Source organism: Scophthalmus maximus, chromosome 22 (assembly GCF_022379125.1).
Source record: "Scophthalmus maximus strain ysfricsl-2021 chromosome 22, ASM2237912v1, whole genome shotgun sequence".
Taxonomy (NCBI): domain Eukaryota; kingdom Metazoa; phylum Chordata; class Actinopteri; order Pleuronectiformes; family Scophthalmidae; genus Scophthalmus; species Scophthalmus maximus.
Window position 1 is genome coordinate 14155001 of NC_061536.1, and position 27913 is coordinate 14182913.

General features: G+C 46.9%; 2 protein-coding genes across 9 annotated transcripts; one reads left to right on the forward strand and one right to left on the reverse strand.

Moving 5' to 3' along the window:
* Positions 1-1809: 1809 nt before the first annotated feature.
* On the forward strand, positions 1810-6735 carry vamp1a (vesicle associated membrane protein 1a). Its single transcript, XM_035621067.2, has 5 exons — positions 1810-1845; positions 3134-3254; positions 3959-4117; positions 5408-5459; positions 5837-6735. Coding segments are annotated over exons 1-5 (351 nt in total). The 5' UTR covers positions 1810-1843; the 3' UTR covers positions 5854-6735.
* Positions 6736-7269: 534 nt separating this feature from the next.
* Positions 7270-27498, reverse strand: chd4a (chromodomain helicase DNA binding protein 4a). 8 transcript variants are annotated; one of them, XM_047330321.1, is made up of 41 exons: positions 27269-27498; positions 26544-26732; positions 23919-24028; positions 23464-23712; positions 20498-20616; positions 20077-20348; positions 19845-19975; positions 19605-19746; positions 18486-18652; positions 18170-18403; positions 17873-18076; positions 17500-17708; positions 17241-17372; positions 17050-17149; positions 16363-16554; positions 15076-15276; positions 14845-14982; positions 14628-14749; positions 14366-14539; positions 14138-14279; positions 13841-13972; positions 13638-13755; positions 13428-13552; positions 13239-13331; positions 12986-13124; positions 12694-12872; positions 12392-12614; positions 12168-12257; positions 11967-12058; positions 11752-11885; positions 11398-11542; positions 11100-11268; positions 10893-11002; positions 10521-10806; positions 10299-10364; positions 9975-10196; positions 9777-9885; positions 9498-9630; positions 9106-9301; positions 8091-8266; positions 7270-7607 (listed from the first exon to the last, which is right to left on the reverse strand). In XM_047330321.1, exons 2-41 carry the CDS (start codon positions 26602-26604, stop codon positions 7593-7595), a joined length of 6051 nt encoding a protein of 2016 aa, XP_047186277.1. In that variant the 5' UTR covers positions 26605-26732; positions 27269-27498; the 3' UTR covers positions 7270-7592. The 8 variants fall into 8 exon arrangements, with proteins under 8 accessions (XP_047186277.1, XP_047186278.1, XP_047186275.1 ...); XM_047330322.1 differs by having other exon boundaries at positions 9975-10193; positions 18486-18655; XM_047330319.1 differs by having other exon boundaries at positions 18486-18655.
* Between the last annotated feature and the right edge of the window lie 415 nt (positions 27499-27913).

Below are 27913 nucleotides of genomic sequence, written 5' to 3' on the forward strand. Positions count from 1 at the left end.
CCCCTCTCTCTCTCTCTCTCTCTCTATGTCTCTCTCTCTCTGTCTCTCTCTCTCTCTCTCTCTCTCTCATTGGCCCTCTCTCTCTCTCTCTCTCTCTCTCTCTCATTGGCCCTCCCCCTCTCTCTCTCTCTCTCTCTCTCTCTCTCTCATTGGCCCGTGAGGTCCCGGCAGCATGTCCATGAGCAAGGCACTAACCGCTTTATTCTGACCTGCATGAATGAAAAGCTGCTTCTGCTGCAGACGAGCCTGGATTCTCTCTGAACTCCATCGTCACTGTTTCCTGGCGTCTTTGACTCGTTCTCTTTTTTCCATGTGAGTGAGTTGGATCAGTTTCCTGGAGAGAAATGAAAAGTTGCACAGAATAAAGACTTTGAAAGTCGATGTCTCTGCTGTGAGTGTTTCTGTTCGACAGTTGAAAGTGACAGGACATCGGTTCTAGCGCTGATTGAACACGTGTCATGTAATAAGTCATGAAAACTGTTATAGAATATTAAGTAAATAAACATCATAGTATAGTAAAGCTTAGAAAATATCATACTATTTTAAGTTGGAGTATAGTAAGTGAAGACATTTTAGTCATAATGTCACGTATAGATACTATTCTTTTACATTCAGTACATTAAAATGACATGGTATAGTAAGTTTTTTTTTAAAAAGCATAGTATAATAAAACGTAAACAATTTCATAGAATTGTAAGTTTGAAAAAGTATTTTAAGTTTAACAAAAGTTGTAGTATAGAAAGTAAAAAACATTTTTTTTACAGTCCATACATAAAAATGTTATAGTACAGTAAGTACATTTTTATAGTATAGTAAGTTTTTTTAAAGCATAATATAGTAAAGCTTAAAAAATGTCATAGTATTCTAAGTCAGAAAAAGTCGTAGTAGAGTGAAGATTAAAACATGTAGCATAGTAAGCTTTTTGAAAGCATAGTATAGTCATTTAAAAATATCATCGTATAGTAAAAATATCATCGTATAGTAAAAAATATCATCGTATAGTAAAAATATCATTGTATATTAAAAAATATCATTGTATAGTAAAAAATATCATTGTATATTAAGCCAAGAATAATGATAATAAATTAATTTTTTAAAACATCATGGTATTATAAAACATCTTCGTGTAGTGAGTCACAGAAAAGTAATATTTCATATGTTTTTATTTTGAAAGAATCAATGAATCGAGATCTGAAGTCGTCGTCCTCCATTTATATATTCAACTGGACTCTCTCTCTCTCTCTCTCTCTCTCTCTCTCTCTCTCTCCCTCCCTCTCCCTCCCTCCCTCCCTCTCTCTCTCTCTCTCTCTCTCTCTCTCTCTCTCTCTCTCTCTCTCTCTCTCTCTCTCTCTCTCTCTCTCTCTCTCTCTCTCTCTCTCTCTCTCTCTCTCTCTCTCTCTCCCTCCCTCTCTCTCTCTCTCTCCCTCCCTCTCTCTCTCTCTCTCTCTCTCTCTCTCTCTCTCTCTCTCTCTCTCTCTCTCTCTCTCTCCCTCCCTCCCTCCCTCTCTCCCTCCCTCCCTCTCCCTCCCTCCCTCCCTCTCTCTCTCTCCCTCCCTCTCTCTCTCCCTCCCTCTCTCTCTCCCTCTCTCCCTCTCTCTCTCTCTCTCTCTCTCTCTCTCTCTCTCTCTCTCTCTCTCTCTCTCTCTCTCTCTCTCTCTCTCTCTCTCTCTCTCTCTCTCTCTCTCTCTCTCTCTCTCTCTCTCTCTCTCTCTCTCTCTCTCTCTCTCTCTCTCTCTCTCTCCCTCCCTCCCTCTCTCCCTCCCTCCCTCCCTCTCTCTCTCCCTCCCTCCCTCTCTCTCTCTCGCTCTCTGACTCAGATTATCTCCATCATCCTGCCGCTGAGATGTGAGTACACTGTCTGTTTTCTACTATTATTATTATTATTATTATTATTATTATTATTAAAGAAGCCTTAAAATCAGTTCTGAATCAATCTGTCATCGATGGTGGACAAGCAGCAGCTTAAAGAAAACACCTGTCTCATCGTTGCCTCTGATGGATTTAATCAACTCATTTTACTTCTATGTTTCATCCACTTCATCCAGACTTGATATTAGTGTGGAACTGATTCTGCCTCCGACTTCACAACGTTTCCTTCAGCTCAGTCTGAAAAGTCAAGACGTAGAATCAGTCACATAAGAAATACACGCTTTCCTTTGTAGAACACATATTTCATGTGATGTAGTTCTTGTTGTGGGGGAGGGGAGGGGTATTATTGCGTCCGTGTTTATCTCCATCAGTCAAATCCAGCTCGCTGTGTCGGGAAGCTGCTGCTGCTTCACTACTCTGTCTCCGTTTCACCTCCGGGAACAAACAGGAAACAAAACTCCAACGTTGTTCAGGGAATTTATCAAACCACCTGATGGGAGGTGTGTGTGTGTGTGTGTGTGTGTGTGTGTGTGTGTGTGTGTGTGTGTCTGTGTGTGTGTGTGTGTGTGTGTGTGTGTGTGTGTGTGTGTGTGTCTGTGTGTGTGTCTGTGTGTGTGTGTGTGTGTGTGTGTGTGTGTGTGTGTGTGTGTGTGTGTGTCTCCCTCTGATACTTTGATGACGTGGCCTGAGGCCAAAGTGAGATGAGTCATGTTTCTATTATTGAATCAGAGTTTGGCCTTTTTAAAAATATAATTCAAACTGTACGGACACTTACTGTTTCATAAAGCCGCCGCTGCCAAATGACAACAGGAAGTAGCAACGCCACAGTGTAGAATACTGAGAAAAACACAGAAACTACAGCAGAAATACTATATGTGAAAACACTATATTACAAATGAAGTAAAATAAGTTATACTATATGTGAATACTCTATTGCAAATGAAGTAAAAGTAGTAATGCTACATGTGAAAATACGTCTTACAAGTAAAGTAGCAATATTAAAATGAAAAAATACTTTACTCAATAAGATAAGTAAAGTGTTAATAGTGCGATGTGAAAATACTCGATTCCAACCGTCGCCGCCCGTCGTGACGAGTATCTTCTGCTCAGCTGATGTCAGCGACTGTAAATTCACTGTAATTCTAATTTACTTGATTGATTCTGTTCTGCTGACGCGACTGTAACGACGTGTGTTGTGTCCCGACCTTGAGTTTACATCACATGACCTTCATCTCTCTGTCATTCACACTCTCTGGTCCCGCAGGTCGACCCCAGAGGCAGCAGGTACTCCAGGGGCCCCGGAGGGCGAGGGGGGCCCCCCGGCCGCGGCCCCCAACCTGACGAGCAACAGGCGCCTGCAGCAGACGCAGGCGCAGGTGGACGAGGTGAGGACGCCGCTCGGAGCGAAGGACCCGTCTGACCGGGCGTGGAGCTCGAGTTCAACACGAACCGGGTCCACGGGAACAAAAGGAGCAGGAAACATTGGTCATTGTGAATCTTCTTGATCCATTTCCAACCAAAGGAAACATAACATGGACTCACGAGGTCTGACAGAGAATTCACAAAAAAGAACAAATTGGAGAGAAAAATGACAAATGAATGATTTGATTTAATTTCTCTTTACTTTCATCTGGTTATTTCAGCCTTTGTACGTCTTTAAAAGAAAAAGGAAATAAATCATGATGCCAAACATAATTCTGAGCCTTGTAGCCGACCTGTGACGTCAGAAGTCAAAGAGTCCGGACGTAGAATCAAATATGTACAAAACTCTTTTGTTAAATAAGCGAGATGTGAATTGATCACTGATCCACAGACGATCACGTCCGTGGATCTGCAAGTTTAGAACAACAGGAATGAGATCAACTACAAAGTCAAAGACGAGAGCAAATCCAATCATCTGTGAGACAGTTAGCTTCTCCTGCGTTAACTCGCGTTGCAACAGCGCGACAGGGAAACATCGCTCTGTGTTTGGAGACGACGAACCAGAGAATCTCAGCGGTAATTGACAAAAAAAACGAGCGCGTTATCACAGTCGAGGGTTTTGTGGAGAGGAGGTGGGCTCGTCGCTGACGGGCGTCTTGTCCCGCAGGTGGTGGACATCATGCGCGTGAACGTGGACAAAGTCCTGGAGCGAGACCAGAAGCTGTCGGAGCTGGACGACCGGGCCGACGCCCTGCAGGCCGGCGCCTCGCAGTTCGAGAGCAGCGCCGCCAAACTCAAGAACAAGTACTGGTGGAAAAACTGCAAGGTGGGCTTGAGTAAGAAATAAGCCTTTCACGGTTTCTGTCATTCGACCTTGTTGTTGTTGTTGTTGGTGTTTCTGATGAGTTCGGTTTGACTTATTAATTTGACGATATCAAAACGAGACGTCATGACTGACAGTCCAGACTCGTGCATGTATAGGCGGGACCTTGACGTCATGAGCACAAGATGGTTTAGCTTCCTTTTTGTCTAGTGGGAGGAAATGGAGACGCGTCGTCCATCTTTGTTTACGGTCACTACGACACAGCTCAGACCGGCGGCCATCTTGACCTCTCCTCGTCATTTTGTCCCCTGTTCATCCTTCTGGCCTCAACCGCCAATCAATTTCTATCTCAGCATCACTTCGTCAAGTCCCGCCTCCAACGAACAGACAGAGCAGCTCCACGTCGTCCAATCAGGGGCTGCCGTTCACAAAGCTAGAAGAGGATTACACTTGACTGACAGCAACCAGGAAGTCAGAGAGAGGAATCCCAATCTGGATTACAGTGACACTCGGGGATTAGAGAACCAGCTGTGATTTGTGATATAACTCCATCGCCCCGATATACACAAGAACACACACTGCTGTTCTTCTGCTCTTGTGAGGACCCTCGCTGTCCCGGGCCCCGACAGCACCGAGGTCACAGTCGTCGTTTGGGGGTTTCAACAAAAACCTCACAACCAAATTTACAACAGTGATTATTCTACATTTCTCTCTCTCTCTCTCTCTTACCTCTTGTTCCTGTTAATCTCTCTCGCCCTCCTCCCGTCAGAGGTGATGTGATTTCCTGTCTGTCAGCAGCTCGGACACTCATGTCATCATGTGGATTATTCGCGGAGTATTTAGGACAACGGGCACACACACACGCACACACACAAACACAAACACGAACACGAACACGAACACACACACACACACACACACACACACGAACACACACACGCACACACACACGCACACACACACGAACGAAAACACACAAACACACACACAAACACACACACATACACACACACACACACACAAGTTTGTGTTTTGCAACAGTCCATTTTGTAAATATACAAATATTTAAATATGTAATTTCTGACTCATTCCTGAAAAATCTGACAAAACAAAACAAATCAACAGGAAAATCCGGAAAATATGTTTGTTTGAGGCTGAGCCCAAAAATACTTGTTTTTTCTTGCTTTTCTTGTCCAGTGTTATTATTATCATTAATATTATTATTAATAGAGTTGTTTCATTGAAGCAGTTCAAACATCACAGTGTGATTTCTGTTTTTTGTGTTTCTTCCAGATGATGATCATCATGGCGGTTATAGGAGTTATATGTGTCGGAGTCATCTTCTGTAAGTGTCTGCAAATCAAACACTGCTCACATTTGATCATCTGTCAAACTTCACTCATATTCATAATCTGCTTTTTAACGCTTGAAGTGTTAGCAATGTAGGGTCGAAATGTCCCGACTGCCAGCACATTGAAACTAAAGTCAGGACGTCCTGGGGACTCGACGTCAACGTTCACAGTCCGATGCTTATTTTCTTTGTGGATCCATAGTAGTTCATCTAACGCCACCTTCAGGCCACAATGGTAACTTTGATCTGGATCTCCGGATCGCAAAGGGATCTGGAGATCCAGTCGGCAGATTACCACGAGATCCACCGTCTCTTCGTAGAATTCTTGTGGAGGTTATTTCCCTAAATGCTTCCGCTCTCTCTCTCCTCAGTGTATTTCTTCTACTGATCTGGTCTTCAGGGACGGACGCACAAGTCACAGGACGAGTCTGCACCCAAACGCCACGAGCCTCGTCCAGCCTGTCTTCCTTCCTTCCTTCCTTCAACCTCCTCTTCCTCACCGACGCCTTCCCCCCAGAAACCGTCATGCACGGTCCGTCGTGCTCCAGCGCCGCCCGTCGTCTCTGCTCCCGGCAGGAATAAGTCTCCGTTGAACAGCAGGTGGATGTGATATTGTTGGAGGACCACGTTGGCGGAGTTCACTGCGTCAGGAAGAGTCGTCTTCATTTCCTTTTCCAAATTCCTAAAGGGAAAGTTGTTATTGATTTTCAAGTTCTAGTTGAACCACCGGCCCATTCATCGGCTAATCTGTAACGAAGCAAAAACGTCTCATTAGAAATGTATGTTGTAGAAAATTTGACGTGACATTAGGTATGTTAATGATATTAATTGAGTCATATTATTCTTCTAGTTCTAAATGGATTGACACGGTGAACATGAAGATAGTTGTTGGTAAAGCATCACGTTAACGGGTCCCTGCGTTGTTTCCCTCAGCTCTCATGTCTGACTGTGTTGTACCTGCTGCCCCCTACCTGTCAGTATTGGAACCGCTAACGGTGTATTTCCACTTTGGGCAGAAATTTGAAATTTTTCGAAATATTACAGGAGCCGTTTCTATTTTTCCTCGTTTGTCTGTTCAGCCTCCATTTTTCTTACAATGACGCCGCAACAGTCCTGCTTTTTTATTTTATCGTCTCGTGAACAAACCTCACTTGTTTTCTGTGGATTGAACGGAAATCCGTGACTTCAGCACTGCTGGACATTATTTGACATGGAAAGGTGATTTCTGACGATGGCCTGGAATCAAATAAATTCATGTTTGCATAAGAGATATTGTCTTAAGTGTTTTGTCTTTAACATAAAACAGTAAAAAATGTTAGTTTAAGAGCTGAGAATTGTAGAGTACATTGGGGTGAAAAAGCGTAGCTAGGTAGCTAACATGGAAACAACGTGAACATGTAACGTTGTGACGGTTAACGTTAGTTAAATCAAAAGGACTAAACAGTACCAGGCTAACTAACCGTCCGTATGAGTCCGGAGACACAGACCAGGTGAACCTGGTGTGTGCTGGTCTGCTCCTGGAGTTCTTTTTTCCTGCGTACTTCCCTTATGCATTGCACGTTAGGAAGAAATCAAAGATTCTGAAATATATTGATTATCGATGCTTTAAGTCCTGCTAGCGTCTAGTCCTTCTGTGTGCACGGTACAAACGAAAACCAACGAAAAAACCCTGGATCCAAAGAGCAACTTTAAGATATTTTGTTTAAACTTAGGAATTTAGTTTCACCTCAACAATTTAGAACCAATTTCTTAAAAATTAATTGTAGATAAAGCCCCCCTCCCCCTGACTTACCAAACAAACAAATTTTTATTCGATTTTTTTTTTATTTAGGTCCCAAAAAAACATCATAATAACATTATATCAATAATATTAATACAGAAATTGAAAAAAAAGGAGGAAAAAAATAAAATCGCTTTACTGTCCACAGCCTCAAACTTTGGGGGGGGGGGGGGGGTTCAATCGTCCAGAAAAACTCTGTAAAGTCTGTTTGGGGAAGGGGTGGAGGGGGGAGTGAACTGGGCGTGGCTTCAAGCTTGGGCACGCCCTCCGTCGTTCTGCTGTGCACCAATCAGGAATGTCGAGGTGAGGCAGGGGGTCGTTTCCGAGGTAAAGAACCGAGTTTCAGTTTACTGCTGCGACATCTGAAGAAGAAGAAGAAGAAGAAAACAAGTCAGCGTGGCATTCGACCAATGTCTTGAAGGAAAACAAGATCTGATCTGTAAAACACAAAATACTGTTTTAACTCCTGTAAGTACCAACAAATATATTTATTTTATTATAAGAATCCAGCAAAGTAGCCAGGTGGAAGATTTGTCTTTGTAAGAAACTGGAAAAAGAATTGGCATAAATATTAATAATAAATCCATGTTTTAATAAAACTACTGGTATAAACACTGTGACTCTGTGAAAAGTTTTATTCTACTAAGTTTGTTCTCATGAAATGGAATTTTCTCAGTTTGACCTGTAAAGTTTTATCTGAGGATCAGATCAAATCCTGTCAATTTACTTTTAAACTATACAAATAATAAATAAAGCTGTTAAATTTCCTTAACGGTGGATTTAAACTCCACAACTGTGATGATTTCAGATTAAAGTTTTAGTTTTTTGATGACTCAGCTCGTTACCTGTTGCGTCTGTGCCTGCGTCTGCGTCTCGGGTCCCCGACTCGCCAGCCGGCTCAGGATGTTCCTCTCGGACATCTGGAGCCGCACGGCGACTGGCGGTATCCGAGCGATGGTTGCCGGGAGGCGGGTGACATCTGCCTTCATGTCACTCAGCAGCTCTTCCAACTGCTTCAGCACTGAGAGAGAGAGAGAGAGAGATAAGGAACTGTAAAGTCATCCATTATAATAAAGAAAATGTTTTTCTGTTAGTTTATAAAACTAGATGGGAAAAATATGTCTTTGAATAGTAATAAAAGGTGGAATAAATTAACGAATGTAAGAAAGTAGAAAAAGATTTAAAGACTTTTAGGTTCCAAATAAAAAAAAAATCATAAGTGTGAAAAAGTCCCCAGCAAATTAGTTTACCTGACGACAGAGAACGAAAGTAAATTATGAGGAAAACTATGGAGGTAAATCAGGGCCATGTGTTTATAATTCAAAGAAAATGTTTGAAAGTGAAAGTTCAGGTTTTGACCTTGAACTTTGTAATGTTCAAGATGAAAGGGTTGGAAAAGTTTTTTTAAATGAAATATTATTACATTGATTTGATTCTGGGATTCTTTTGAGTAACTTGTTTCTTTAATTTTTCTCTTTCTTTAAATATTTCGATATTTGAGCTCATATTTTTCTTCAGTTACACATTTCATGTTTTCGGAATCAGATCCTTTTTTTCAGCGTCAGATTAAATTGATCTCATTTCACTTTATTCTTTTTTCCAGTAGATTGTTTTCAGCTCAGACTTTTGGCACTGATGTGGCGTGGAATCATTTTTTTTTAATTTTACAAAGTTCAAAATCAAAACCTGAACTTTCCATTTCAAACATTTTCTTTGAATTAACAAACATATGGCCCTGATGTAACTCCATAGAAAAAATATTTTTTTTGAGTCCCCAACACTAGAAGCTTTGAACCAAACCCTCACGTGAACATGTCACTGCCGTGCGTCTTTATATTAAATATCAGCCGCGGCCGTTACCTTTGTGCAGGACGGCGTTGGCCGGTTTGTTCCCGGACATGGACTCTTTGCTGAGGTGCTGGTGGGACTCGGCCAGACACTCCACCTCGCTGAAGCGTGTGTTGAGGGCCATGGAGGGGTGGGAGGGGTCCTCCGACATGTTGAGGTAGGCGGCGCGACGCAGCTGCTCCTCGATCACCAGCGCCTGCTCCAACAGCTGGACGGAGGGGGAGAAACTTTTAGAACACAATAGAGACGAACTGAGGGGGTTAAACTGAATTTACCGACTTCCCCTCAACGACAGGTCAACTGTAAAATACCTCAAGGTTTTGTTTTTTCGCTCGAGAGGGATTGAACTTTTATAAAAGGGAACGTGAGTTCCGAGACGAGACATTTCCATCGTGACTTCGTACCTTGAACCGTCTGGCGAGGAACTTGTTCTTGATTTCCAGGAAGTTCCCTCTGTTCATCTCTCCCTTGAACGGCTCGTTGAGGATGGCGAACTTCACGTCGTTCTGGATGTCCTGCCAGCGGGCGTAGCCGTGTCTGCGAGGGGGTCGCGGTCAAGGAGCGATAACGACTCTTTTATACATATATATATATATCTATAAATATATAAATGTACGTAAAATCACAAGGTTCCAAGACAAACAATCGTTACAGCCAGATCACCGAGGTGGGTTAAAGGATACTGTATGATGCCAGCCAGCAGCCAGTAGTCATGGCGACGGTGCCAGATCTCGTTGGTTTTCTTGGTAACCGTGGCGGCGCGCTCTTCGTTCTGCCACAAAGAGTGTAACTCTGAGAGAAAAGGGAGGAGGAGCTCGTGAGCGATTAAATTAAGAAACTTTAAACAGCGGGTTTTTACGTGTGCGTGTGTGTGTGTGTACCTGTGAATCCTCCGTCGGCGATGTTGAACATGAACCTGCTCTTCGCCGCCTTCTTCTTCTCCTCACTGGCGGCTGCAGCAGCAGGGGCGGCGGCGGCGTTGGTCGTCGTTGCCGTGGCGGCGCTCTCCTTGCTGCCGTCTCCGTTCTGGAGTTTGGTCGTCGCCTCCTCCGCCTTCGGAGCCTCCTTCACCTCCTTCGCCTCTTTCTCCTCCTTCAGATCTGCTGAGGAAACACGAATAAATCTAAATCCTCCTCTCAACTATTCTGCAGCTTGTTTTCTGTGCGAGAGGTTTTTAATAACAATAAACGTTCGGTCTTCCGTACCTTTCTTCTCGTCAGCCGGTGGAGCGGTGTCCATCTTTTCCGTCTTCTCTTCTTTCTTTTCTTCTGCTGCAAAGACATAAACATAAAATACGTTTAAAAAAAAAAGCAAAAGAAAAGACGGCAGTGAATTTTCAGATTTCAACCGTGACGTTTCTCATCAGCTCAAGCAAGGAAATATATATACGAACAAATAAAAATCCAAAATGAGGAGCATGTTTTCACCTTTGACCTCGGGCTCCTCGGCTTTGACCTCTGACCCGTCGTCCACCTTCGCCTCTGAAGGCGACTTGGTTTCCTCTCCTCCCTCCGGACTCTTCTTCTTCTCCTCACTCTCCTCCTCTTTCTCCTTCTCTCCGTCCGTCTCTTTCGTGCTCTCCGCCTCGCCGTTGCTCGGTTTGTCCGTCTCCATCGGCTCCTCGCCGTTCTTCTTCTTCTCCTCCTCCTCTGTTGCCGCCGTCACCGCCTCCGGACTCTTCTCGTCGTCGTCGTCGTCTGGGATGGCGATCACCTGGGAGGAGACGTGAAGATTGATTTTTTTTAGATTTGAAGAAGAAAAGAAAACTCTTAATTATTGTGATTCTTAAACGTCTTTACCTCGTCTGTCGCCTTTGCCGGCTCTTTGCCGTTCTTCTCCGCCTCGCCCTCTTTCTTCACCTCCTTCTCTCCATCCTTCAAGGCCTCGTCGGTCTTCATCGAGTCGTCAACTACAAAAACAAACGGACAAAATAATGATAGTTTTTTTATTTAACCTGGTGTGAGGACATTTTACTAATCAGGGAGATGAAGTAACTCCAGTGTTACCTGCTGCAGGCGTGTTGGGCTGCGTGTCGGCGGGGGTGCCGGTGGACGGGGTTTTCCCTGGGGAGTCGGGCTGAGCCACTGCCGCAGCGGCCGCCGCCCTCTTGTTCTCCTCTAGCTCGGCCATCCACGGCATCGACCACTGACCGTTCACGTGCTCGAACTCCTGCACCTGGAAAACATTTAACGTCACGTGTCAAAAGCGGCGACGTGAATAAAGATGGACAACGCGTCGCCATCTTCCAAATATATCTCGGATACGGACGTCGGCAGTTTTCCCCGTCTTTGCTTTGTCTGTTACCTTCTTGCGAATGAGCGACATGACGCCGATGCGCGTGAGGACGTGTTGCCGCGACAACCCTTCCCTGGGGACGCCGTCTGCGAAGGTTTCGGCGCCGTCGGCTCCGGGCTCGCAGAGATGACGCATGAACAGAGACACGTAGGCCCTGAGGGAGAGAGAGAGAGACATTTATAGCCACCGGGAGGAGGAGTTACAACATTCCAGAAAAGCTTTCTAATTGGACAACAGAACGAGGAAATGCCCCTGAGAGCAGGATGATTCCTCACAAAAGTTGAAAGGGTTTTTAAAGGCAGAAAAAAAATATGGTGAGGTTGGATTTATAACAGTGGAACAAAATGGTAACAAATTACGTACTTGAACTCTTTCTCGGACTTCCCTCGCAGGTCCCGGACCAACCACTGAGTGGTGAAGGCGTCCTGCGGAGGCATCCCATAACGCATCACTGCGTTCAAGAAGGCCTTCCTCTGCCGAGAGTTGAAACCCAACACCTGGAAGGAAGAACGAGTTGTTTAGTCACGAGAAACTGTTTGTGAAGTTATTTAAAAATGAACAAATGGCCCCGGACTCACCTCGATGTTGCCTCCCACCCTGGCCAGCAGGGGGGGCAACGGTTTGTCCTTGTCGTTCCTCAGGCCCTTCCTGTTCGGCCGGCGAGAGTTTGCTGCACAGAGAGAAACGAGCTCAGAACAAGAAACTGATCCGACTTCACGAAATCAGAGGCAGCAGACGCAAATTTTAAAGTTTTCATTAAATCGATAAAAACATTTTACCTTCTGTCCGCTCGTCAAAGTCCTCGTCTCCCTCCTCTGACGCCACAGAGTAATCCGATTGACCGTCGGACTGGTCATCCTGCCAATCGGCTGCGACAGAACAACAAGAGCAAAAACGTATTTTACTCAACAACTTTGCCCACTGAATGATTTCCATGCAGATCTTTGTATTGTGTATTGTTTCATGAATAAATAAACGGAGAAAGATGAAGAGACGTATTTACTCGTTTGATCCCCGTGAGAAGTGACATCCGCCCGTCGCCTCTTACCTCGGTCTTCCTGCGACCCGTCGTTGTAGTTGACCTGCTTGCGGATCCGCTTGCCTTTGCCCAGGTTCCGAGCCAGATCCTCCTGCTGCTGCTCATAGTGGTGACGCAGCAGCTTCTCCCAGTAGTCGGGGTCCACGCTCTCCTCCTGCTTGATGATCTCCCGCTGCACCTCCTCCTCCTAAGCGACAAGTGGGGAAGACGTGAGAGGGGGAAGGGGAAGGGGACGAGACGAGAGGCTACTTCATCCGGGCGCTCACCTCCTCCTCCTCGTCCTTGACCACGTACTGAGCCACCTTGAAAGAGCTCAGGTACTCGTTCATGCTCTGCAGCTCCGTGTCGTCGGTGGCGTCCTGGTTCCGGTCCAGCAGGCGGTCGATGGCCTTGTCGTCGTAGTGAATGATGCTGCTGTCCTCCTCCTTGTTCTCGCGTAACCGACCTATCAGTCAAACAAAACTTCTCACGATCTCTCCACGTCTTTAACACAAAACAAGATGTGGATCTGCACCACTTCCAATCCATCCATCCATCCATCCATCCATCCATCCTCACCCTCCAGCTGGTCCGTGAAGAGCGCCTCCGTTCCGAACTTGAGGATGTCGTCAAGCTCTTGTTTGGACATGGAGCCGGTCTTGGACCCGAGGCCGGGTCGCACCACCAGGTGAGTCAGCATCATCTTCTTCTTGGCGACCTGGACGGAGTGCGGGAAGGACGAGAGCAACGCGGGTCAGAAAAATCACAAGAGTTTCAAACTCTTTTAGTTTTGAAATAAACAAATTCTTCTAATTGAGACTTCCGTGTTTACCTGAGTGATCCTCTCCTCCACAGACGCCTTGGTAACAAAGCGGTAGATCATCACCTTCCTGTTCTGACCGATACGATGAGCTCTGCTGAAGGCCTGGAGGAGGAAGAGGAAGAAGAGAAGACGCGTTGATACGAACAAACAAAACAACAAAGCTTCAGCTTCTTAAGGCTGCCGTGGTTCGTCCTGTACCTGGATGTCGTTGTGAGGGTTCCAGTCCGAGTCGTAGATGATGACGGTGTCGGCCGTGGCCAAGTTGATCCCCAGACCTCCGGCCCTCGTCGACAGCAGGAAGGCAAACTGCTGAGCGCCAGGAGCTGAGGGGAAAGCAAGCGTCAGAGTCATGAGTCACGAGTTCAAGAAGAAGGTTGTCAAAAAGGTGGAGTTTGTGGTCTCGCTCACCGTTGAATCGATCAATCGCTTCCTGTCTCATCCCGCCCGTGATGCCTCCATCAATCCTCTCGTACTTGTAGCCCTCGTTCTCCAAGAAGTCCTCAAGCAGGTCCAGCATCTTGGTCATCTGCAGCCAGAACGAAGAGGAGACGGTTAACATCTGGTCTGGACTCGAGTGGAAACGAGTGCAGTGTGTGGAGAACGTGTCCTACCTGAGAGAAAATGAGCACCCTGTGTCCTCCGTTCTTCAGCTTCCTCATCATCTTCTGCAGCAGACACAGTTTCCCAGCAGCCTTGGTGAGGGCGGCGCCGTCGTACATCCCGTTGGGCATCTTCGGAGCTTCCTGTTGAAACAAAGAGTGAGCGATCAAACACTTGTACGGAGAAACGTCAATCTACCGCTGCACATCCTTTCAAGAGCAAAACAAACTCGATCTCGAGATCTCGTTTTCTGTGACAAACATTCGTCAGTGTGATCTGAACTTCTGGGCGAAGGTGTGTCTCTGTACCATAGCGGCGGCAGGGAAGAGGTAGGGGTGGTTGCAGCACTTCTTGAGGTCCATGACGACGTTGAGCAGAGACACCTGGTTTCCTCCTCCCTTGGTGTTCAGCGCCTCAAAGTTTTTCGTCAGGATAAATTTGTAGTACTTCCTACAAAGAGAAAGAGATTTAACCGCCTTTAAAATCAGCACATAACCCTCATATCTCGAGTTTATCGAGCGTCTCTGCGGACTCACTTCTGCATGGGGCTGAGCTCCACCCGGACGATGAGCTCCGTCTTTGAGGGCATGTGCTTGAAGACGTCGGCCTTCAGCCTCCTGAGCATGTGCGGACCTAGCATGTCGTGCAGCTTCTTGATCTGGTCCTCCTTGGCGATGTCGGCGAACTCCTCCAGGAAGCCTTCCAGGTTACTGCAGAGAGGAGTCTTGATTAATGACTTTCAAAAAAACTAAAATCTGCCTGCTCGATGCTCGAGGGTTAATTTCATCCGCAGCCTACCTGAACCTCTCAGGCGTGAGGAAGTTGAGCAGGTGAAAAAGCTCTTCAAGGTTGTTCTGCAGAGGAGTTCCCGTCAGCAGCAGCTTGTGCTGCAGGGGGTAGTTGTTCAACACCCGGAAAAACTGCGGTGGAGGAAACACACAGAGCTCGTTAACGTCACGAACAGCGACGGTCGTCTGCCCGAGAGAAACAAAACAGTGAACCGTCCCGTCTCTACCTTGGACTGGTTGTTCTTCAGCCTGTGGGCCTCGTCCACCACCAGGCAGGCCCAGTCAATGGAGCCCAGGATGGCCATGTCGATGGTGATCAGCTCGTACGACGTCAGCAGGACGTGGAACTTGACCGACGAGTCTTTCTGTTGGAGGCAATCAACACGGAAAAGCTGTAAAAAAACGTTCTTTTTCTACTCCTCCTTCTGAAGGGATTGTAGGATCTCCGTCTCCCTCACCTTCATCCTGGAGGCCTTCTTCCCCCCTCGGATGGCGTTGTCCTCGAAGGAGAACTCGTTCTCCCGGATGACGGCCCTGCTGTCCTTGTCGCCGACGTAGGTCACCACGTACATGTCGGGCGCCCACATCTCAAACTCTCGCTCCCAGTTGATGATGGTGGAGAGCGGGGCGCTGACCAGGAACGGCCCCTTGGAGTGGCCCTGGAGGCGGAGAGAGGAGGAAGTGAGCCTCGGTACGTCGTACCAAACATCCGCCAGGAGGGAGGTCGTGTTTTCGCCCCGTCACGAAATCTTCTCAACGGATTTTCACAAAAACTTGGTGGCAGGTTTGGGGAACCCATTTAAGGAAGTTTTTAATCACTTCTTTAACACGGGAAGTTCCCCAATAATTGATGGATAGTGATGAAAATAATGAAAAACACTAATTCATATGCGGAAATTGTGGAGCAGGATTTTACAAATAAAAAACTGAATAATTTAAAAAAGAAAATGCAAATTTTGTATTTCCAAAATTAGATTTTAGCCTTTTGGCCAAAGTGACATAAACTTTTAAAAGACTGATATCTCCAAAAAAACACAACAACATTCAAATAGTTGACAATGCTGTTGATGTTTTTTCATTTGCTATGGATTAAGGTAATCTGGATTACTGCCTCAAATGGCCGATAAATCCTCTGGCCTATAAAAACACAGAACTCTTTTTTGATATATTCAAAAGGTTTCTTTTGTCCTTCCATGTATTTACTCATCATAAAAAGAATAGAAAAAAAGACAAATGATGGTCAATCAACTCCCTCGTTGCTTTCGTTATGATTTTCCACCCCGAGACGAGATCCTGACAGACCATCACGAGTTCTGAACTTCACCAAATTTATGAAAAATGTAAATAAGACCAAAGTGTGAAACAAAGTCATGTCAAAGATCTCCTGCTGCTCTGACAGGAAGTGTAACGTGGCCTCCCACCTCCAGGGGGCAGCAGCTGCACACGTGATCTGTGCCTGTGAATGTTTACTGTTTAGGATCCAAACCTAATGTCGTCAGATTTACAAAATGGCTGAACGGTCCGTAGGCCAATAGGACGTCAGCTACTTGTCGAACGGCTTCACCGTCAGACAATCAATTCAACATTGTAAAGCTTAAATATGGAGAGAAAAAAAATCAATTAAGATCCCAGAGAAGAGAAACTTAAAATATCAGGACTCACTTCTTCTTCTATGGGCTGAGCTCATGTTTCCAACAAACTGGTTTAAAAAAAAAGATCCAGTTTACAGTTTCAGGCCCCCTCACCTCTTTGTAGAGCGAGTAGAGGAAGACGGCAGTCTGGACCGTCTTTCCCAGACCCATCTCGTCGGCCAGGATGGTGTCGGTGCCCTGGGCCCAGGAGAACCGCAGCCAGTTCAGACCCTCCAGTTGGTAGGGGTGCAGCGTCCCGCCTGTGCTGTCCAGGTACTCGGGCTGACGCTCAAACTTTATGGTCGGCTGGGAACAGAAACCAGAAACCATTTATATTTATTACACTGTCACAGATTTAGATGATTTGTAGAGGTCCCTGTAGTGGGACTGATGAAGGAGAAAGCTCAAGGTCTTGAACAGAAATTGAAGAAACTCAAATTTTGAGGATTGTTCATTGGGGTTTTAATGTGATAGAAAAATAGAAACATCAGCGACAAATTAAGGGGTCAATATTGCTCTTAAAAAAATCATCCTGTCACTTGTTTCTTTCACGAACACGTCCGCAACGACTTTCAACAAACTGAATCTGTGTACATCTTTTGTAAATTACATTATTTTCTATTTTCTGCCATGCGACAGATGTCTTCTGACACTGAATATCCCACAGCTTCGTCCCGAGGTTGGGTTTGATAGAAATATTTTCAATTGTCTCTGCGACTTCCAGCTGGAATCGTCAACACCAACGGGTAAACAGTTTAATAAACAGCGTCACGGAAAAAAACAAGCAGCTGACGAACTCACGTCTATGACGGGGTTCTCTGGAGGCCGGTCCAGCCGCTTCACTCGTCCCTTCACCTTGATCTTCTTGCCGGGTCTCCCCTCATCTCCCATCATCAGCTCTCTGGAACAAAACACACACACAGTTAGGAGAACCGAGGTATTCCTGAGGTTTGCGAGTCCGACAGTGTTGTGTTGTGGCGACGGTTTCTCACCTGTGGTGCCAGTACTGCACCTTGAACGGGTCGAACTCAGGCACGTCCATGTCCTCGGCCTCCCACGTTGCCTGGTCGTACGCCAGGTCTCTCCACTTGATCAGGTAGTGGCAGTTGTTCTTCCTGTCCACACTGGGGAAACATGGTGAAAGTGGGAAAAACTATTTCATTAAAAAAAATATAAGTAGACATTTGTAGTATTTTATGGTTGGTTAGTCTGCGTTTTCCACAACATACAACAGCTCGTGTTGGCGCCAACCTGTGGTTGAGGATGCGGTGAATCATCAGCCACTCGAACTTGATCCCGAAGCGCAGGTACTTCTCCTCCAACTGCGCGTACATGGGGTCCTTGTTCCTCCTCTTCACGCTCTTGTCCTCCTCCCCCTCGCCAAAGTCGATGGGCGGCGGCTCGTCCATGTCGTTCTTCCTCTGGTAGTTCCTGAACATCACCTGGCAGTGGAGCTCCAGCTGGAGGGGGGAGGCGGAATGAGACAGTCAGAGAGGAAATTAAGTAATCCTTCAAGTAAAGCAGATCTAATAACTGTGTATAAACTGAATATATATATATATATATATATATATATATATATATATATATATATATATATATATATATACATATGTGTGTTTACCTGGAGCTCTGTGACCCAGGAGCAGTGCCAGTACGACATGTTGGACCATTTGGCGAAGAACTCCCTGTCCGGCCGCCCTGCCAGCGGGGCGGGGTCGGGGGCGTCTGCCGCGAGGTCCAGGGGGCGGGGGACCGGCGTGGGAGGAGGTGGGTCGCCCCAACGCCATGTCAGGATCTTCTGGACCTTCCCCTTCATGGACGGACACTGGAGGGGGAGGGGCAGAGGTTATTTATTGTCCATTTATTTACTTCTTCACCGGGCTTTCAACGGAACCAGCGACAGGGGGTTGCGACTCACCGTGCAGCGCGGGCAGATCCACTCTCCGTTGGGGATCTCGGGCAGTGGCGGGTTGAGGCAGTGGATGTGGTACGACGAGGGGCACGAGTCGCAGCACAGCAGCTCGCCACCGTCTTTGCAGACCCTGCAGAACTCCATGTGGTGGTCGTCCTCCTCCATCTCCCCCACCTCCACGTTGTCCTCCTCCACGTCCGAGCCCTCCTCCCGGGCCTCCCATTGGATGCCCTCCTTCTCCTGGGATTGACAGGAGAAAGATTTTATAATTTCGCTGAGTCTTTTGTGCCATTAACCGATAAACCAGGGCGGCGTTGCTTACGCAGTGTGGACAGCTCCAGGTGCCCTCAGGCGCCTTCTCCATATCAGGGTCCAGGCAGACCATGTGGTAGGCTCGGGGGCAGGTGTCGCACAGGATGATCTCGCCGCCCTGCTGACACACCTCGCAGTAGTCCTGGTGGTCCGTCTCGTAGCCGTCTCCGTCCTCAGCTTCTGACGAGGAGGGGGAGGAGGGAAACGCTTTCACCACAACACCACGAACATCTGACATTTGATTGAGTGACGCGGGACAAGTGGTCGGGGGGGGGAAACCTGCTCGCTGACTCACTCCTTCCACTCGACAATGCGTTTCCTCAAGTCGCACCGACCAGCGGACATTTTAAAAACTTTTATGGGAGTTTTTAAAAGTGACCCTTGATTCTCATTCGTAAACGTGTCCTTCTTTGTTACAGCATTTCTTGATAAGGTTTTTTTTAAAACACTAGAACTATAGATTGAAATGATTTCCACCCTATATGATATGGGAAAAAAAAAATCATATCACGATAATTTTTTCATATCGGTCGATATAAAGATATATATCACGATATAAATCAAATCACTATTTCTGTCAATCTTAAAGGTTGTGAGATGTGAAGATATCATTTTAATTATCACGATAATTATCTTCAGCATTTAATCGCCCAGCCCTACCTGGACCTTTTTCTGAATTCATCGGTGCCTCTGGTGACAGCAGCTAGAGAGGTCGCTCCTCTTCTAAATATACCAAACTCCGCTGACTCAGTCACGGTGACTAACGTGTGTGTGTGTGTGCGTGCGTGCGTGCGTGCGTGCGTGCGTGCGTGCGTGCGTGCGTGCGTGCGTGCGTGCGTGCGTGCGTGCGTGCGTGCGTGCGTGCGTGCGTGCGTGCGTGCGTGCGTGCGTGCGTGCGTGCGTGCGTGCGTGCGTGCGTGCGTGCGTGCGTGTGTGTGTGTGTGTGTAAACATCTCCTGATGTCGCCCTGCAATTCACACCCTGTAATTTTCAATCCGCAGGCTCGACCTGCAGGTTTAACCCCCGACCACGTCGCCCAGGTAAAAGCGTGAAACGACACAAAACTGACAGAGGGCGATTGGACAAAGAAAAAGAGGATGATGATGACGATGAGGAAGCGCACTCGTACCTTTCTTCTTCTTGGGTTTGCTCTTGGACGACGCCTTCTTTTTGGTGCGGCTGCTGCGGCTGTTCGATCCCTCCGAGACTGAGACGCTGTTCATGCTGCCGTCCTCGAAGTCGCTGTCCACATCAGGCTCGTCCTCCTCGCTCTGAGCACAAACACAACACACACGCATACAGTATATTTATAAAACCTTTCGTGTACATGCTCGGTACGAAGGCAAGAAACAGGAGAAGCGGTTCGTACCGATGAGCGTTTCCTCTTGCTGTTGAAGCCTCCCAGTTTGATTTTCAGAGGAGCCACCTTCTTGGTCTTGGCGTTATTCTTTTTTTCTTGTGGTTTTGCTGCAGATTTGGACTTTTTGCGGGCGTTGGGGCCTTCGGGACAAAAACAGACAAACAAGAGGTCAGTCTCACGCTCTCCCACGAGTCGAGAGCAGCCGGAGATCCAGGCAGGAAAACTCTGCAGCCTACTGTACCTTTGCCTTCCTTGGTCTTGGCCTTGCGTAGTGGAGGTGGTGGCGGCGGAGGCTGCGGCGGCTCCACCGGGGACGGCGGCGCGGGGGCAACCGGGGCGACCTCGGCCACCATGGTGTCGACAGCAGCGGGCACATTGGCGGTGGCCAGGGCGGCATTGGCGGCGGCGGCTCCCCTCAGCGGGTTGTTGGTGCTGAACTCGCGCCATTTGGCACCGAGAACCATCATCATCTTGGACACGGCAATCTTGGGGTTCTTGGCCGCGATGAGGGGCCTGGAGACGAGGGAATGGAGAGAATCAAAATTAAGATTATTTTATCAAGCACAACCTGGGATCTTCTCCAGGGGAAACTCTCAGCTAAACTGGCCCGTGTTTCTGGTAAACACTGTTCTATTTATCTGGAGTCTTGTGCCGGCTGCTACCTGACGAACTGGCTGAAGGCCTTGTAGTTGGTCAGAGAGCGGTAGTCTTCCTCGGTGAAGACGTGGTCGATGTCCTCCATACCCCAGTCATCCAGCAGCTGGGATGATGACTTTGGCTCCTGCAGGAACAACAACAGCAACAATAAAAATCACAAATACCAGAAGAGAAATGAACATGAGACAAGAATAATACCAGGCGGTTAAAAAACACAAAATAAGATTCTTGGGTCCATTTAAAACAACAAAAGTGCAAAGCAGCTGTACAGTTTGTCTACCGTCCTTAAAAGGGCAGTTAGCAATTTTTGGAGAAAGATTGTTTGTAGTTGATGCTCATGTCACTACGCTAAACCACGAGGCGAAAAAAAATCCTGAGCCGTAGCGTCTGTCGCTAGCACATCTCTTAAAGGGGCAGCACGCGATTTCTAAAGCAATACTCATTTCCTCATGGTCGGTTAGCTGTCGGTTCTGTGTCTGCGCCAAAAAAAAAGCGGTGTCATCTGCATGAAACAAATGTCTTGGGTCGCACCTCACATCACTGCGTGTGCAGTTTGTTACCATCACGCGTCGATACTTTAAGAGGCCGCGAGTTCGCGGCCCGGCCAGAGACGTAAAATCACGACAACAACAAAGACAGAAACAAGCTTTCTCCAAAAATCTCTTAGTGCGCCTTTAAGGTGTCGGGGAGTGATGTTTACAAACTGACCAGCACCATGTTTGTGGTTTGTTCTCATTTTTCAGAACCAGGTCTGAGCCGACAACTCTGCCTCGTTTCCTCAAGACCACTTTAACTCAGCGAGTACAAAGCGATCAATACCAATCCCATCCATCGATTAGAGGACCAGAGTGTGGACCACCTGGTGAAGCAGACGACGAGCCGTGAACACATGCGAAGCTGCGCTGCCATAACTCCAAAAAACTGTAATCACAGCAAACAGATCTCACGCAGGGTGACTGATCAGGCACAGAACAAGTGACCGACAAGTGGAACCAGCGGAGGCTTTTTAAGCGAATCTGTGGCATTAAAAACTAAAACTGTGCAGTTTCAAAAAGCAACGCTGTGTCTTTGTGCATCACCCTTCACCTCTTACAAAAAGACTTCTGTTTACTCCTCCTCCCCCAGCGGCCCGTCGGCCCGAGCCCCTGATCCAAGGGCCGGCGTCGTTATTTTAACCTTTAATACTCAAAAACTGTCACGGGCGTTTATAATTTAATTTGAAATGACTGGTGCTTTTGTTTTCGGACTCTGTCAGAGCACGACTGCTTTTGGTTCAAGTGAAGAAAAAGAGATTTTCCAAGAGAGTCAATAACATTAAGAATAAAATAATAAAAGTCCATGAGAATTAACACACCACACTGACCTCTGAGGTGTGAGAGGAACTGACTCAACGATGAGGGTTAAAGACATGATTTGAGTTGATGTTAGAGGCTCAAACCCGGGGCAGCAACATAACTTCCGCTTTAACGGTTATTTTTCTTGGGTAATTGATCGAGAAAAAAAAAATAATATTGCCCCCAGATGTCTTGTTTTATCTGATCAGTCCAAAACAAAAAAATATATAATCAGTTTCCTAAGAAACAAGCAGCGAATCCTCACGTTGGATAATATGCTGGAACGGCTCAATGTAAATTGATTAATCTTCATTCATCTCACTCCAACTCGCCAATGAAAGCTTTTTTTTTGGTTCGAATCTTTTTCCCTGAAACCCCATGAGGTGCAGGTGAGTGGAGGAGTTGATGATGAAGACACTGCACCTTCCTCTTCTTCCTCCTCCTCCTCCTCCTCTTTTGAGGGCGGAGCAAGCAGTGAATCAAAATGTGTTTATTTAACCCAAAAAAAGGGAAAAGAGAAAGGGGGGTGAAGGGCGCAGTGCCGCACTAGGCAGGGTTGCCATGGTAACTGCACATATGCTTAATGCGCACACACACTTAACACCCCCCACCCCCCCCCCGACACACACACACAGACACACTTAAGCCAGCCCCCTGCATGAGTGTTATTAAATACGAGGCCCCCTATTGGCCGCCGGGCTGCGTCTCCACCAGACGCAGCTCTTTTGTTTCCACCATCTCTTGTATCACATTCTCTTGTTTGTCAAAGCGACTCCATTACAGGTGCACAGGCGCCGGGCCGGGCCTGTTCCTGATAACACCGACCCAACTGTCCCGGGAAGAGACGACAACGACGACGGTGAGAGACAGTCGGACAAACAACCCGGGATGAAAAGCTGAAGCATATAATGGAACACAACCAATCGTCAAAACGTCTCCACATCACGGACCAAAGAATAAAGGACTAAAAATATCCGGTTAAAAAGTTACAAACAACCTCGTAACCATAGCGATCGGGTTTCTAACTCTGTGTCGTGTCATCAGCAGTCAGGTGACATGACAACACACGTTTTGGACTCACGCACACGTCACATGACAACGGCCAATTATTATTATTATTATTATTAGTGAAATATGACTTCAAACGACAGCAGACAGAACCAGACAACAGTGTCCATTCCTTTACCGAACCATCAACAGACTTGAAAACCAAAACCAATAATATTAGGCAGACTTGATTTGTATTCAAGAATCAAACACTTTCGAACACAAAAACACTTTCATGGAAATCTGCTCTGTCGTTTTTCAGTAAATCTAGCGGAGAATGAAAGACAAAACGACAAAGATAACTTTGATGGGGCCAACAACCAGTCACCAGTCAATTTGATTTCATTTTTTCTCCACATTAATCTTTCCTTCCTCAATTTGGAATCATACAACTTTGTTTTACACTTTTTTCTGACCACAACTTTCACCCAAAAAATATGAAAGAAAACGTATATGATAGTATTTCTATCTCTCTTACTACAGTGTCAATACTTTGTCGAACAGATGAATACTTCCCATCTGATTCTTTACCACTTAAAGTAGCCACAGTTTTCAGATATTGATTATCATAAGGTTGGCGTCTTTCTTACCGAGCTGTCGTCATCGTCATCGTCCTCGTCTTCTTCGGGCTCTGGCTCTTTCTTCTTGGAAGCGCTCCGGTCGCCACCACCGCTGCTGCTGCTCCTCTTCTTCTCCTTGCCGCTGCTGGCCCTCTTCTTCTTCTTGCGTCCGGGAGTGTAGTCGCTGCCCTCGCTGTCCGAGCGCTGCACTGAGACGCCTTCCTCCACCTCCTCCGTCCCGCCGACGTCCATCGGCTCCGGGGAGCTGATGGGGAGCTCCTGGAACGAGGGGATAAGCAAAGACACGACAATCAAAGTCTTCACAAGGTCAAACTTTTTCTTGCCCGTGAAACTCGACAATTAACTGAGGTTTTAATCCCATCTGAACCACATGGGGATTAAAAAACGTTATGTCATGTTCTCCAGATATGTTTCTTACGTTCAGGGTGCAGCTGCAGTAAGTGACTACACACACAAATACACACCTCTCTGCGCGACCGCCTCTTGCTGCCTTTACTCTCTCTGCTCTTCTTGGCCTTCTTCTTCTTCTTCACCTTCGGAGTCTCGGCCTCGGAGATCTCCTCCTCGTCGTCATCTATATATATAAAAATACAAAATAAATCAGGCCAGAGAGAAGAGACAATACAGTGCGACGGCCACGCACACACCAAAGATATTCAGTTCACTGTCACAGAGGAGTAAAGAAACCAGAAAAAATATTCACATTTAAGAAGCTGAAATCAGAGAATTCTAACTCTTTTAACTGCTGCAGTTCTACACTTTTTCTTTTGCATTGTTCACTCTGTAGAATAATCGGTAAACTTAAGTGCTGATATGTCCAGATATTATCAACCGACCGATGTATCAGTCAGGGTCAAGTTACAACTTGTACATGTTGTTTCTTTAAAGCAGAAGCAGGGAAACCTAATTTCTCTTGGAGCAGATGTATTCAAATCAATGTAATTTACAACTGATATATATTTGTGAAGTTTAACCACTGTCCTGCAGGATCGGGACCAGGACCTGGGTCTGGGGTCCAAGTCGAGATCCTGGCACCGCCTCAGTGACACAAAGTGAAGTCGTGTCCTATTAAATAGGATATACCATATACAAAATGATTGTATATGGTTAAAAAGTTAAATGGCACGCTGCCATTAAGATGCACCTGGTGAAGGAGGCGCTTTAATGTGATGAGCTTCTCAGGTCATTTAAAGGAGACCAAGCTGTGTGTGTGTGTGTGTGTGTGTGTGTGTGTCCAAATATATATCTATATATATATATCTATATATAGATATATATATCTATATATATATATATATATATCTCTCTCTCTCTCTCTCTCTCTTAAGGCCACGATGATCTTCACCACCACGCTTACTTGTTGGAATAGTCATCACCTTGGCTTTTACGTCAGTTTGGGTAAACGGGACCCAGAGCAGCGACAACTCCAGTCAAGTCGTTCACACACGAACCGCAACTCCCAACTTTACTAGACGTTAACCGGGACGACACGCAAGTGTCTGAATCAGCCAACACAGGCATCACCAAGCCGGTCCCTGTAACGTCCGTCACCAAAAACCAATCGTCCTCGTCTTAAGCGAACGGAACATTGCCGGTCAGCGAGAACGCATCTGACGCGGGGGGGGGGAAATCTCTGGTTGTGTGCTGCACGAGTGAACAGGTGCAAATCTGGACGTTATCCTGAGTTCATAGGACAAAACAGTTTGACAGCAAATCATAATCGTGAACAGGCATTCGTGTGACTCGACCCCGTCGACGTGTGTACAACAGTATAAATATGACACAGGAAATTTCCTGCAAATATTTTGATAACTGAATAACCGTTTTGGTATTTTTTCTTTAGGTATGAAACTTCTCCCATATGAGGATTTTTTTTAGACAAAACCAAGATACTCGAAGACGCCATCTTGGTCCGTAACAAATTATGATAAATTATTCATACATTGAGCAGATCACTTGCTCTATTGAGGCGTGGAATCCTTTGATGCCATAATGCTTTTACTTGGGTGACAACTTCAATGCAGGACTTTGAGTATTAATATCATTTTATTTTTTCACTGAGATATTCTTGTACTTTTAAGTACAAGTACACAGTCCCAGTGTATTTCCAGTGTATACATTTGAAGACACAACTCAGATTCACTATTCTCCTGCTTCATGTTTACATATTCATATTTGTTCATCACGTGGCAGATTGACATTAGATCGATGACGATCGATCAGTAAAACGCCGTGTTTTGATGTTTTGATGGTTCGAAAGGTTTTCTACACGGACTGTAAACACAGCTAACTTCGGCTACATGCTAAAGTGTACGAATATGATAAGCCGCTCGGGTCAAACGTTCTTTTTTTTCCCGCTAAACATTTGATTCATTTGACTTGTTTCTTTCTTTCTGTCCTCCACTCAAACCGAAGGCGCCGGCCATGAGGAGGGGGAACGACCGCGGAACGTCATCCGCCAGCTTCCAAGCTAACTGGCTGCCTCCATCTTGTCATCGACACGTAAAAGGAAAGGAGAAAAAAATAGAAAAAAATACCGGTAGCTGACTAACGTTAGGCCCCCGCGGAACATGCCGGTCAGTCGGCGTGACTTCACGACCGCCGCGGTTCTGGGGGGTAAACGTTTATTTTGTTCTTAACGGGAGTGTTCATTAGCAGCGCAGCCGCGAAAAAGAAGCGCAGAGCTGGCTAATGACGCCGCTAACAAGCTAGCCTGAGCTAACTACCGGTTAGCTCAGGCTAGCTTGCTATCGTTAGCTAACCGGTAGTTGGCGAACGTTGGCCCCCGCGGAACATGCCGGTCAGTCCGCGTGACTGCTGCGGTCAGAAGTTGCGGTTCTGGCGGGTAACACATTTATTTAGTTTTTAACGGGGAGTGTTCATTAGCAGCGGAGCCGCGATAAAGAAGAGCCGAGTTCGCTAATGACGCCGCTAGCAAGCTAGCGTTAGCTAACCGGTAGTTAGCTAACCGCTACTAGCGGTTAGCATGGGTGCTAATGAAACGTGATTGATATGAACGTCAGAAACATCTGCTCACGCTAGCCGGAGCATTAGCACAAATTACGGCTAACGAGCGAGCCTCGTCTTACCGTGCAGCAGCCGGTCCTCGGGGGCTCCGTAGTCGTCCCTGTCATCCTCGCTTCCAGACATAGCGGGCGGCCAGAAAACTTTTTTCTTATTTAGTTAGCCAACAGTTTAGCTAACTAAATAAAAGTTACTGGTTTGTAGAGAGAGGGGGGGTGGCGGTGGTAAATCCAGGGTGGTGACCCAGTCGGAGTCTGCCCCGGGGGTCGTGGTGGTTGGATGTGTAGTTAAGGAGGGGGGGGGGGGCAGGCGGCCAGGGAGGGAAACAAGAACACACAAAAAAGACGGAAGTGAATATTCAGCAGTGAAGAGCACAACAGCCGGTGAAACACGCCGAGCGACACCAACACTCCCACCACATGTGCTTCTTTCCCGGCGCGATGCATCTGAACTTTATCCGGCCGTCAAGCAGCAGCGGCGGCGGACAAAAGATCAGCAGCCTCCATCCCCGCCTGCAGCCGCGGACATGCCATCTTAGCCACTATCGGTAGTTCCCGTCCCATTAGCATCGCGTGCTAACCGAGCACCCACCGACCGACCGACCGACCGGCGGCGGCGGCGTCCGGGTCCACAATTGTGAGGAAGACGCTCGGTTTCTGAACCGTGAAAAGCTCCCGAGTGTAACGACTCCGGCATCCCGGCGGTTGTCTCTCTCCCCCCGGTCCGACCGCCGAGTGAACCCACCAACCATACATTGAAGATGTCTTTGAAGAAACTGTACGATACTCACAAGTTGGTCGCTGCGGGCACACTTCGTGTACCGCCCGGCACTTGGAGCCTCTTGTGGTGTTCAGGTAACGGGTTTTTCTTTTTTTAACAATACAATTTAAATATATATCCGTGCGCGTTTTGTTTTTTTGGTGGCGGCAGCGTGTGCGCACGACGCCGTCCCTCTCGCTTCTTTCTCTGCCTCGCACAACTACTCACTCACACCCCGCGCGCGCGCGCACACACACAAAGAGATCAGGGGGCAGGCATCCCATAATATCCACCCCCCCCCCCCCCCCCCCCCACACACACACACACACACACACTCACTCACTCACACATGCACTTCAGGCACCCCTCCCCCACTCTGCATAGTTACCTTGCAACGTACAGACCATAATAGTCAACTCACCCCCTCCCTCTCCTACAGTCTCTTCCCCATTCCTCCATGCATGCACCCCCCCCCACCACACACGCACACCTCCACCCCCTCCCTTAGCAACCAGGGTTACCATGGAGACGCCCTCCCCTCCCACCCCCGTGCTGCATCCCATAATAGTAATGAGTGCAGTCACTGACATCCCACAATAAGCATAACTCCAAAAAGAGAGAGAGATAGGAGAAAGGAGGGAGGGGGGGGGGGGCGTCACATGGCAACTGTGTGTGC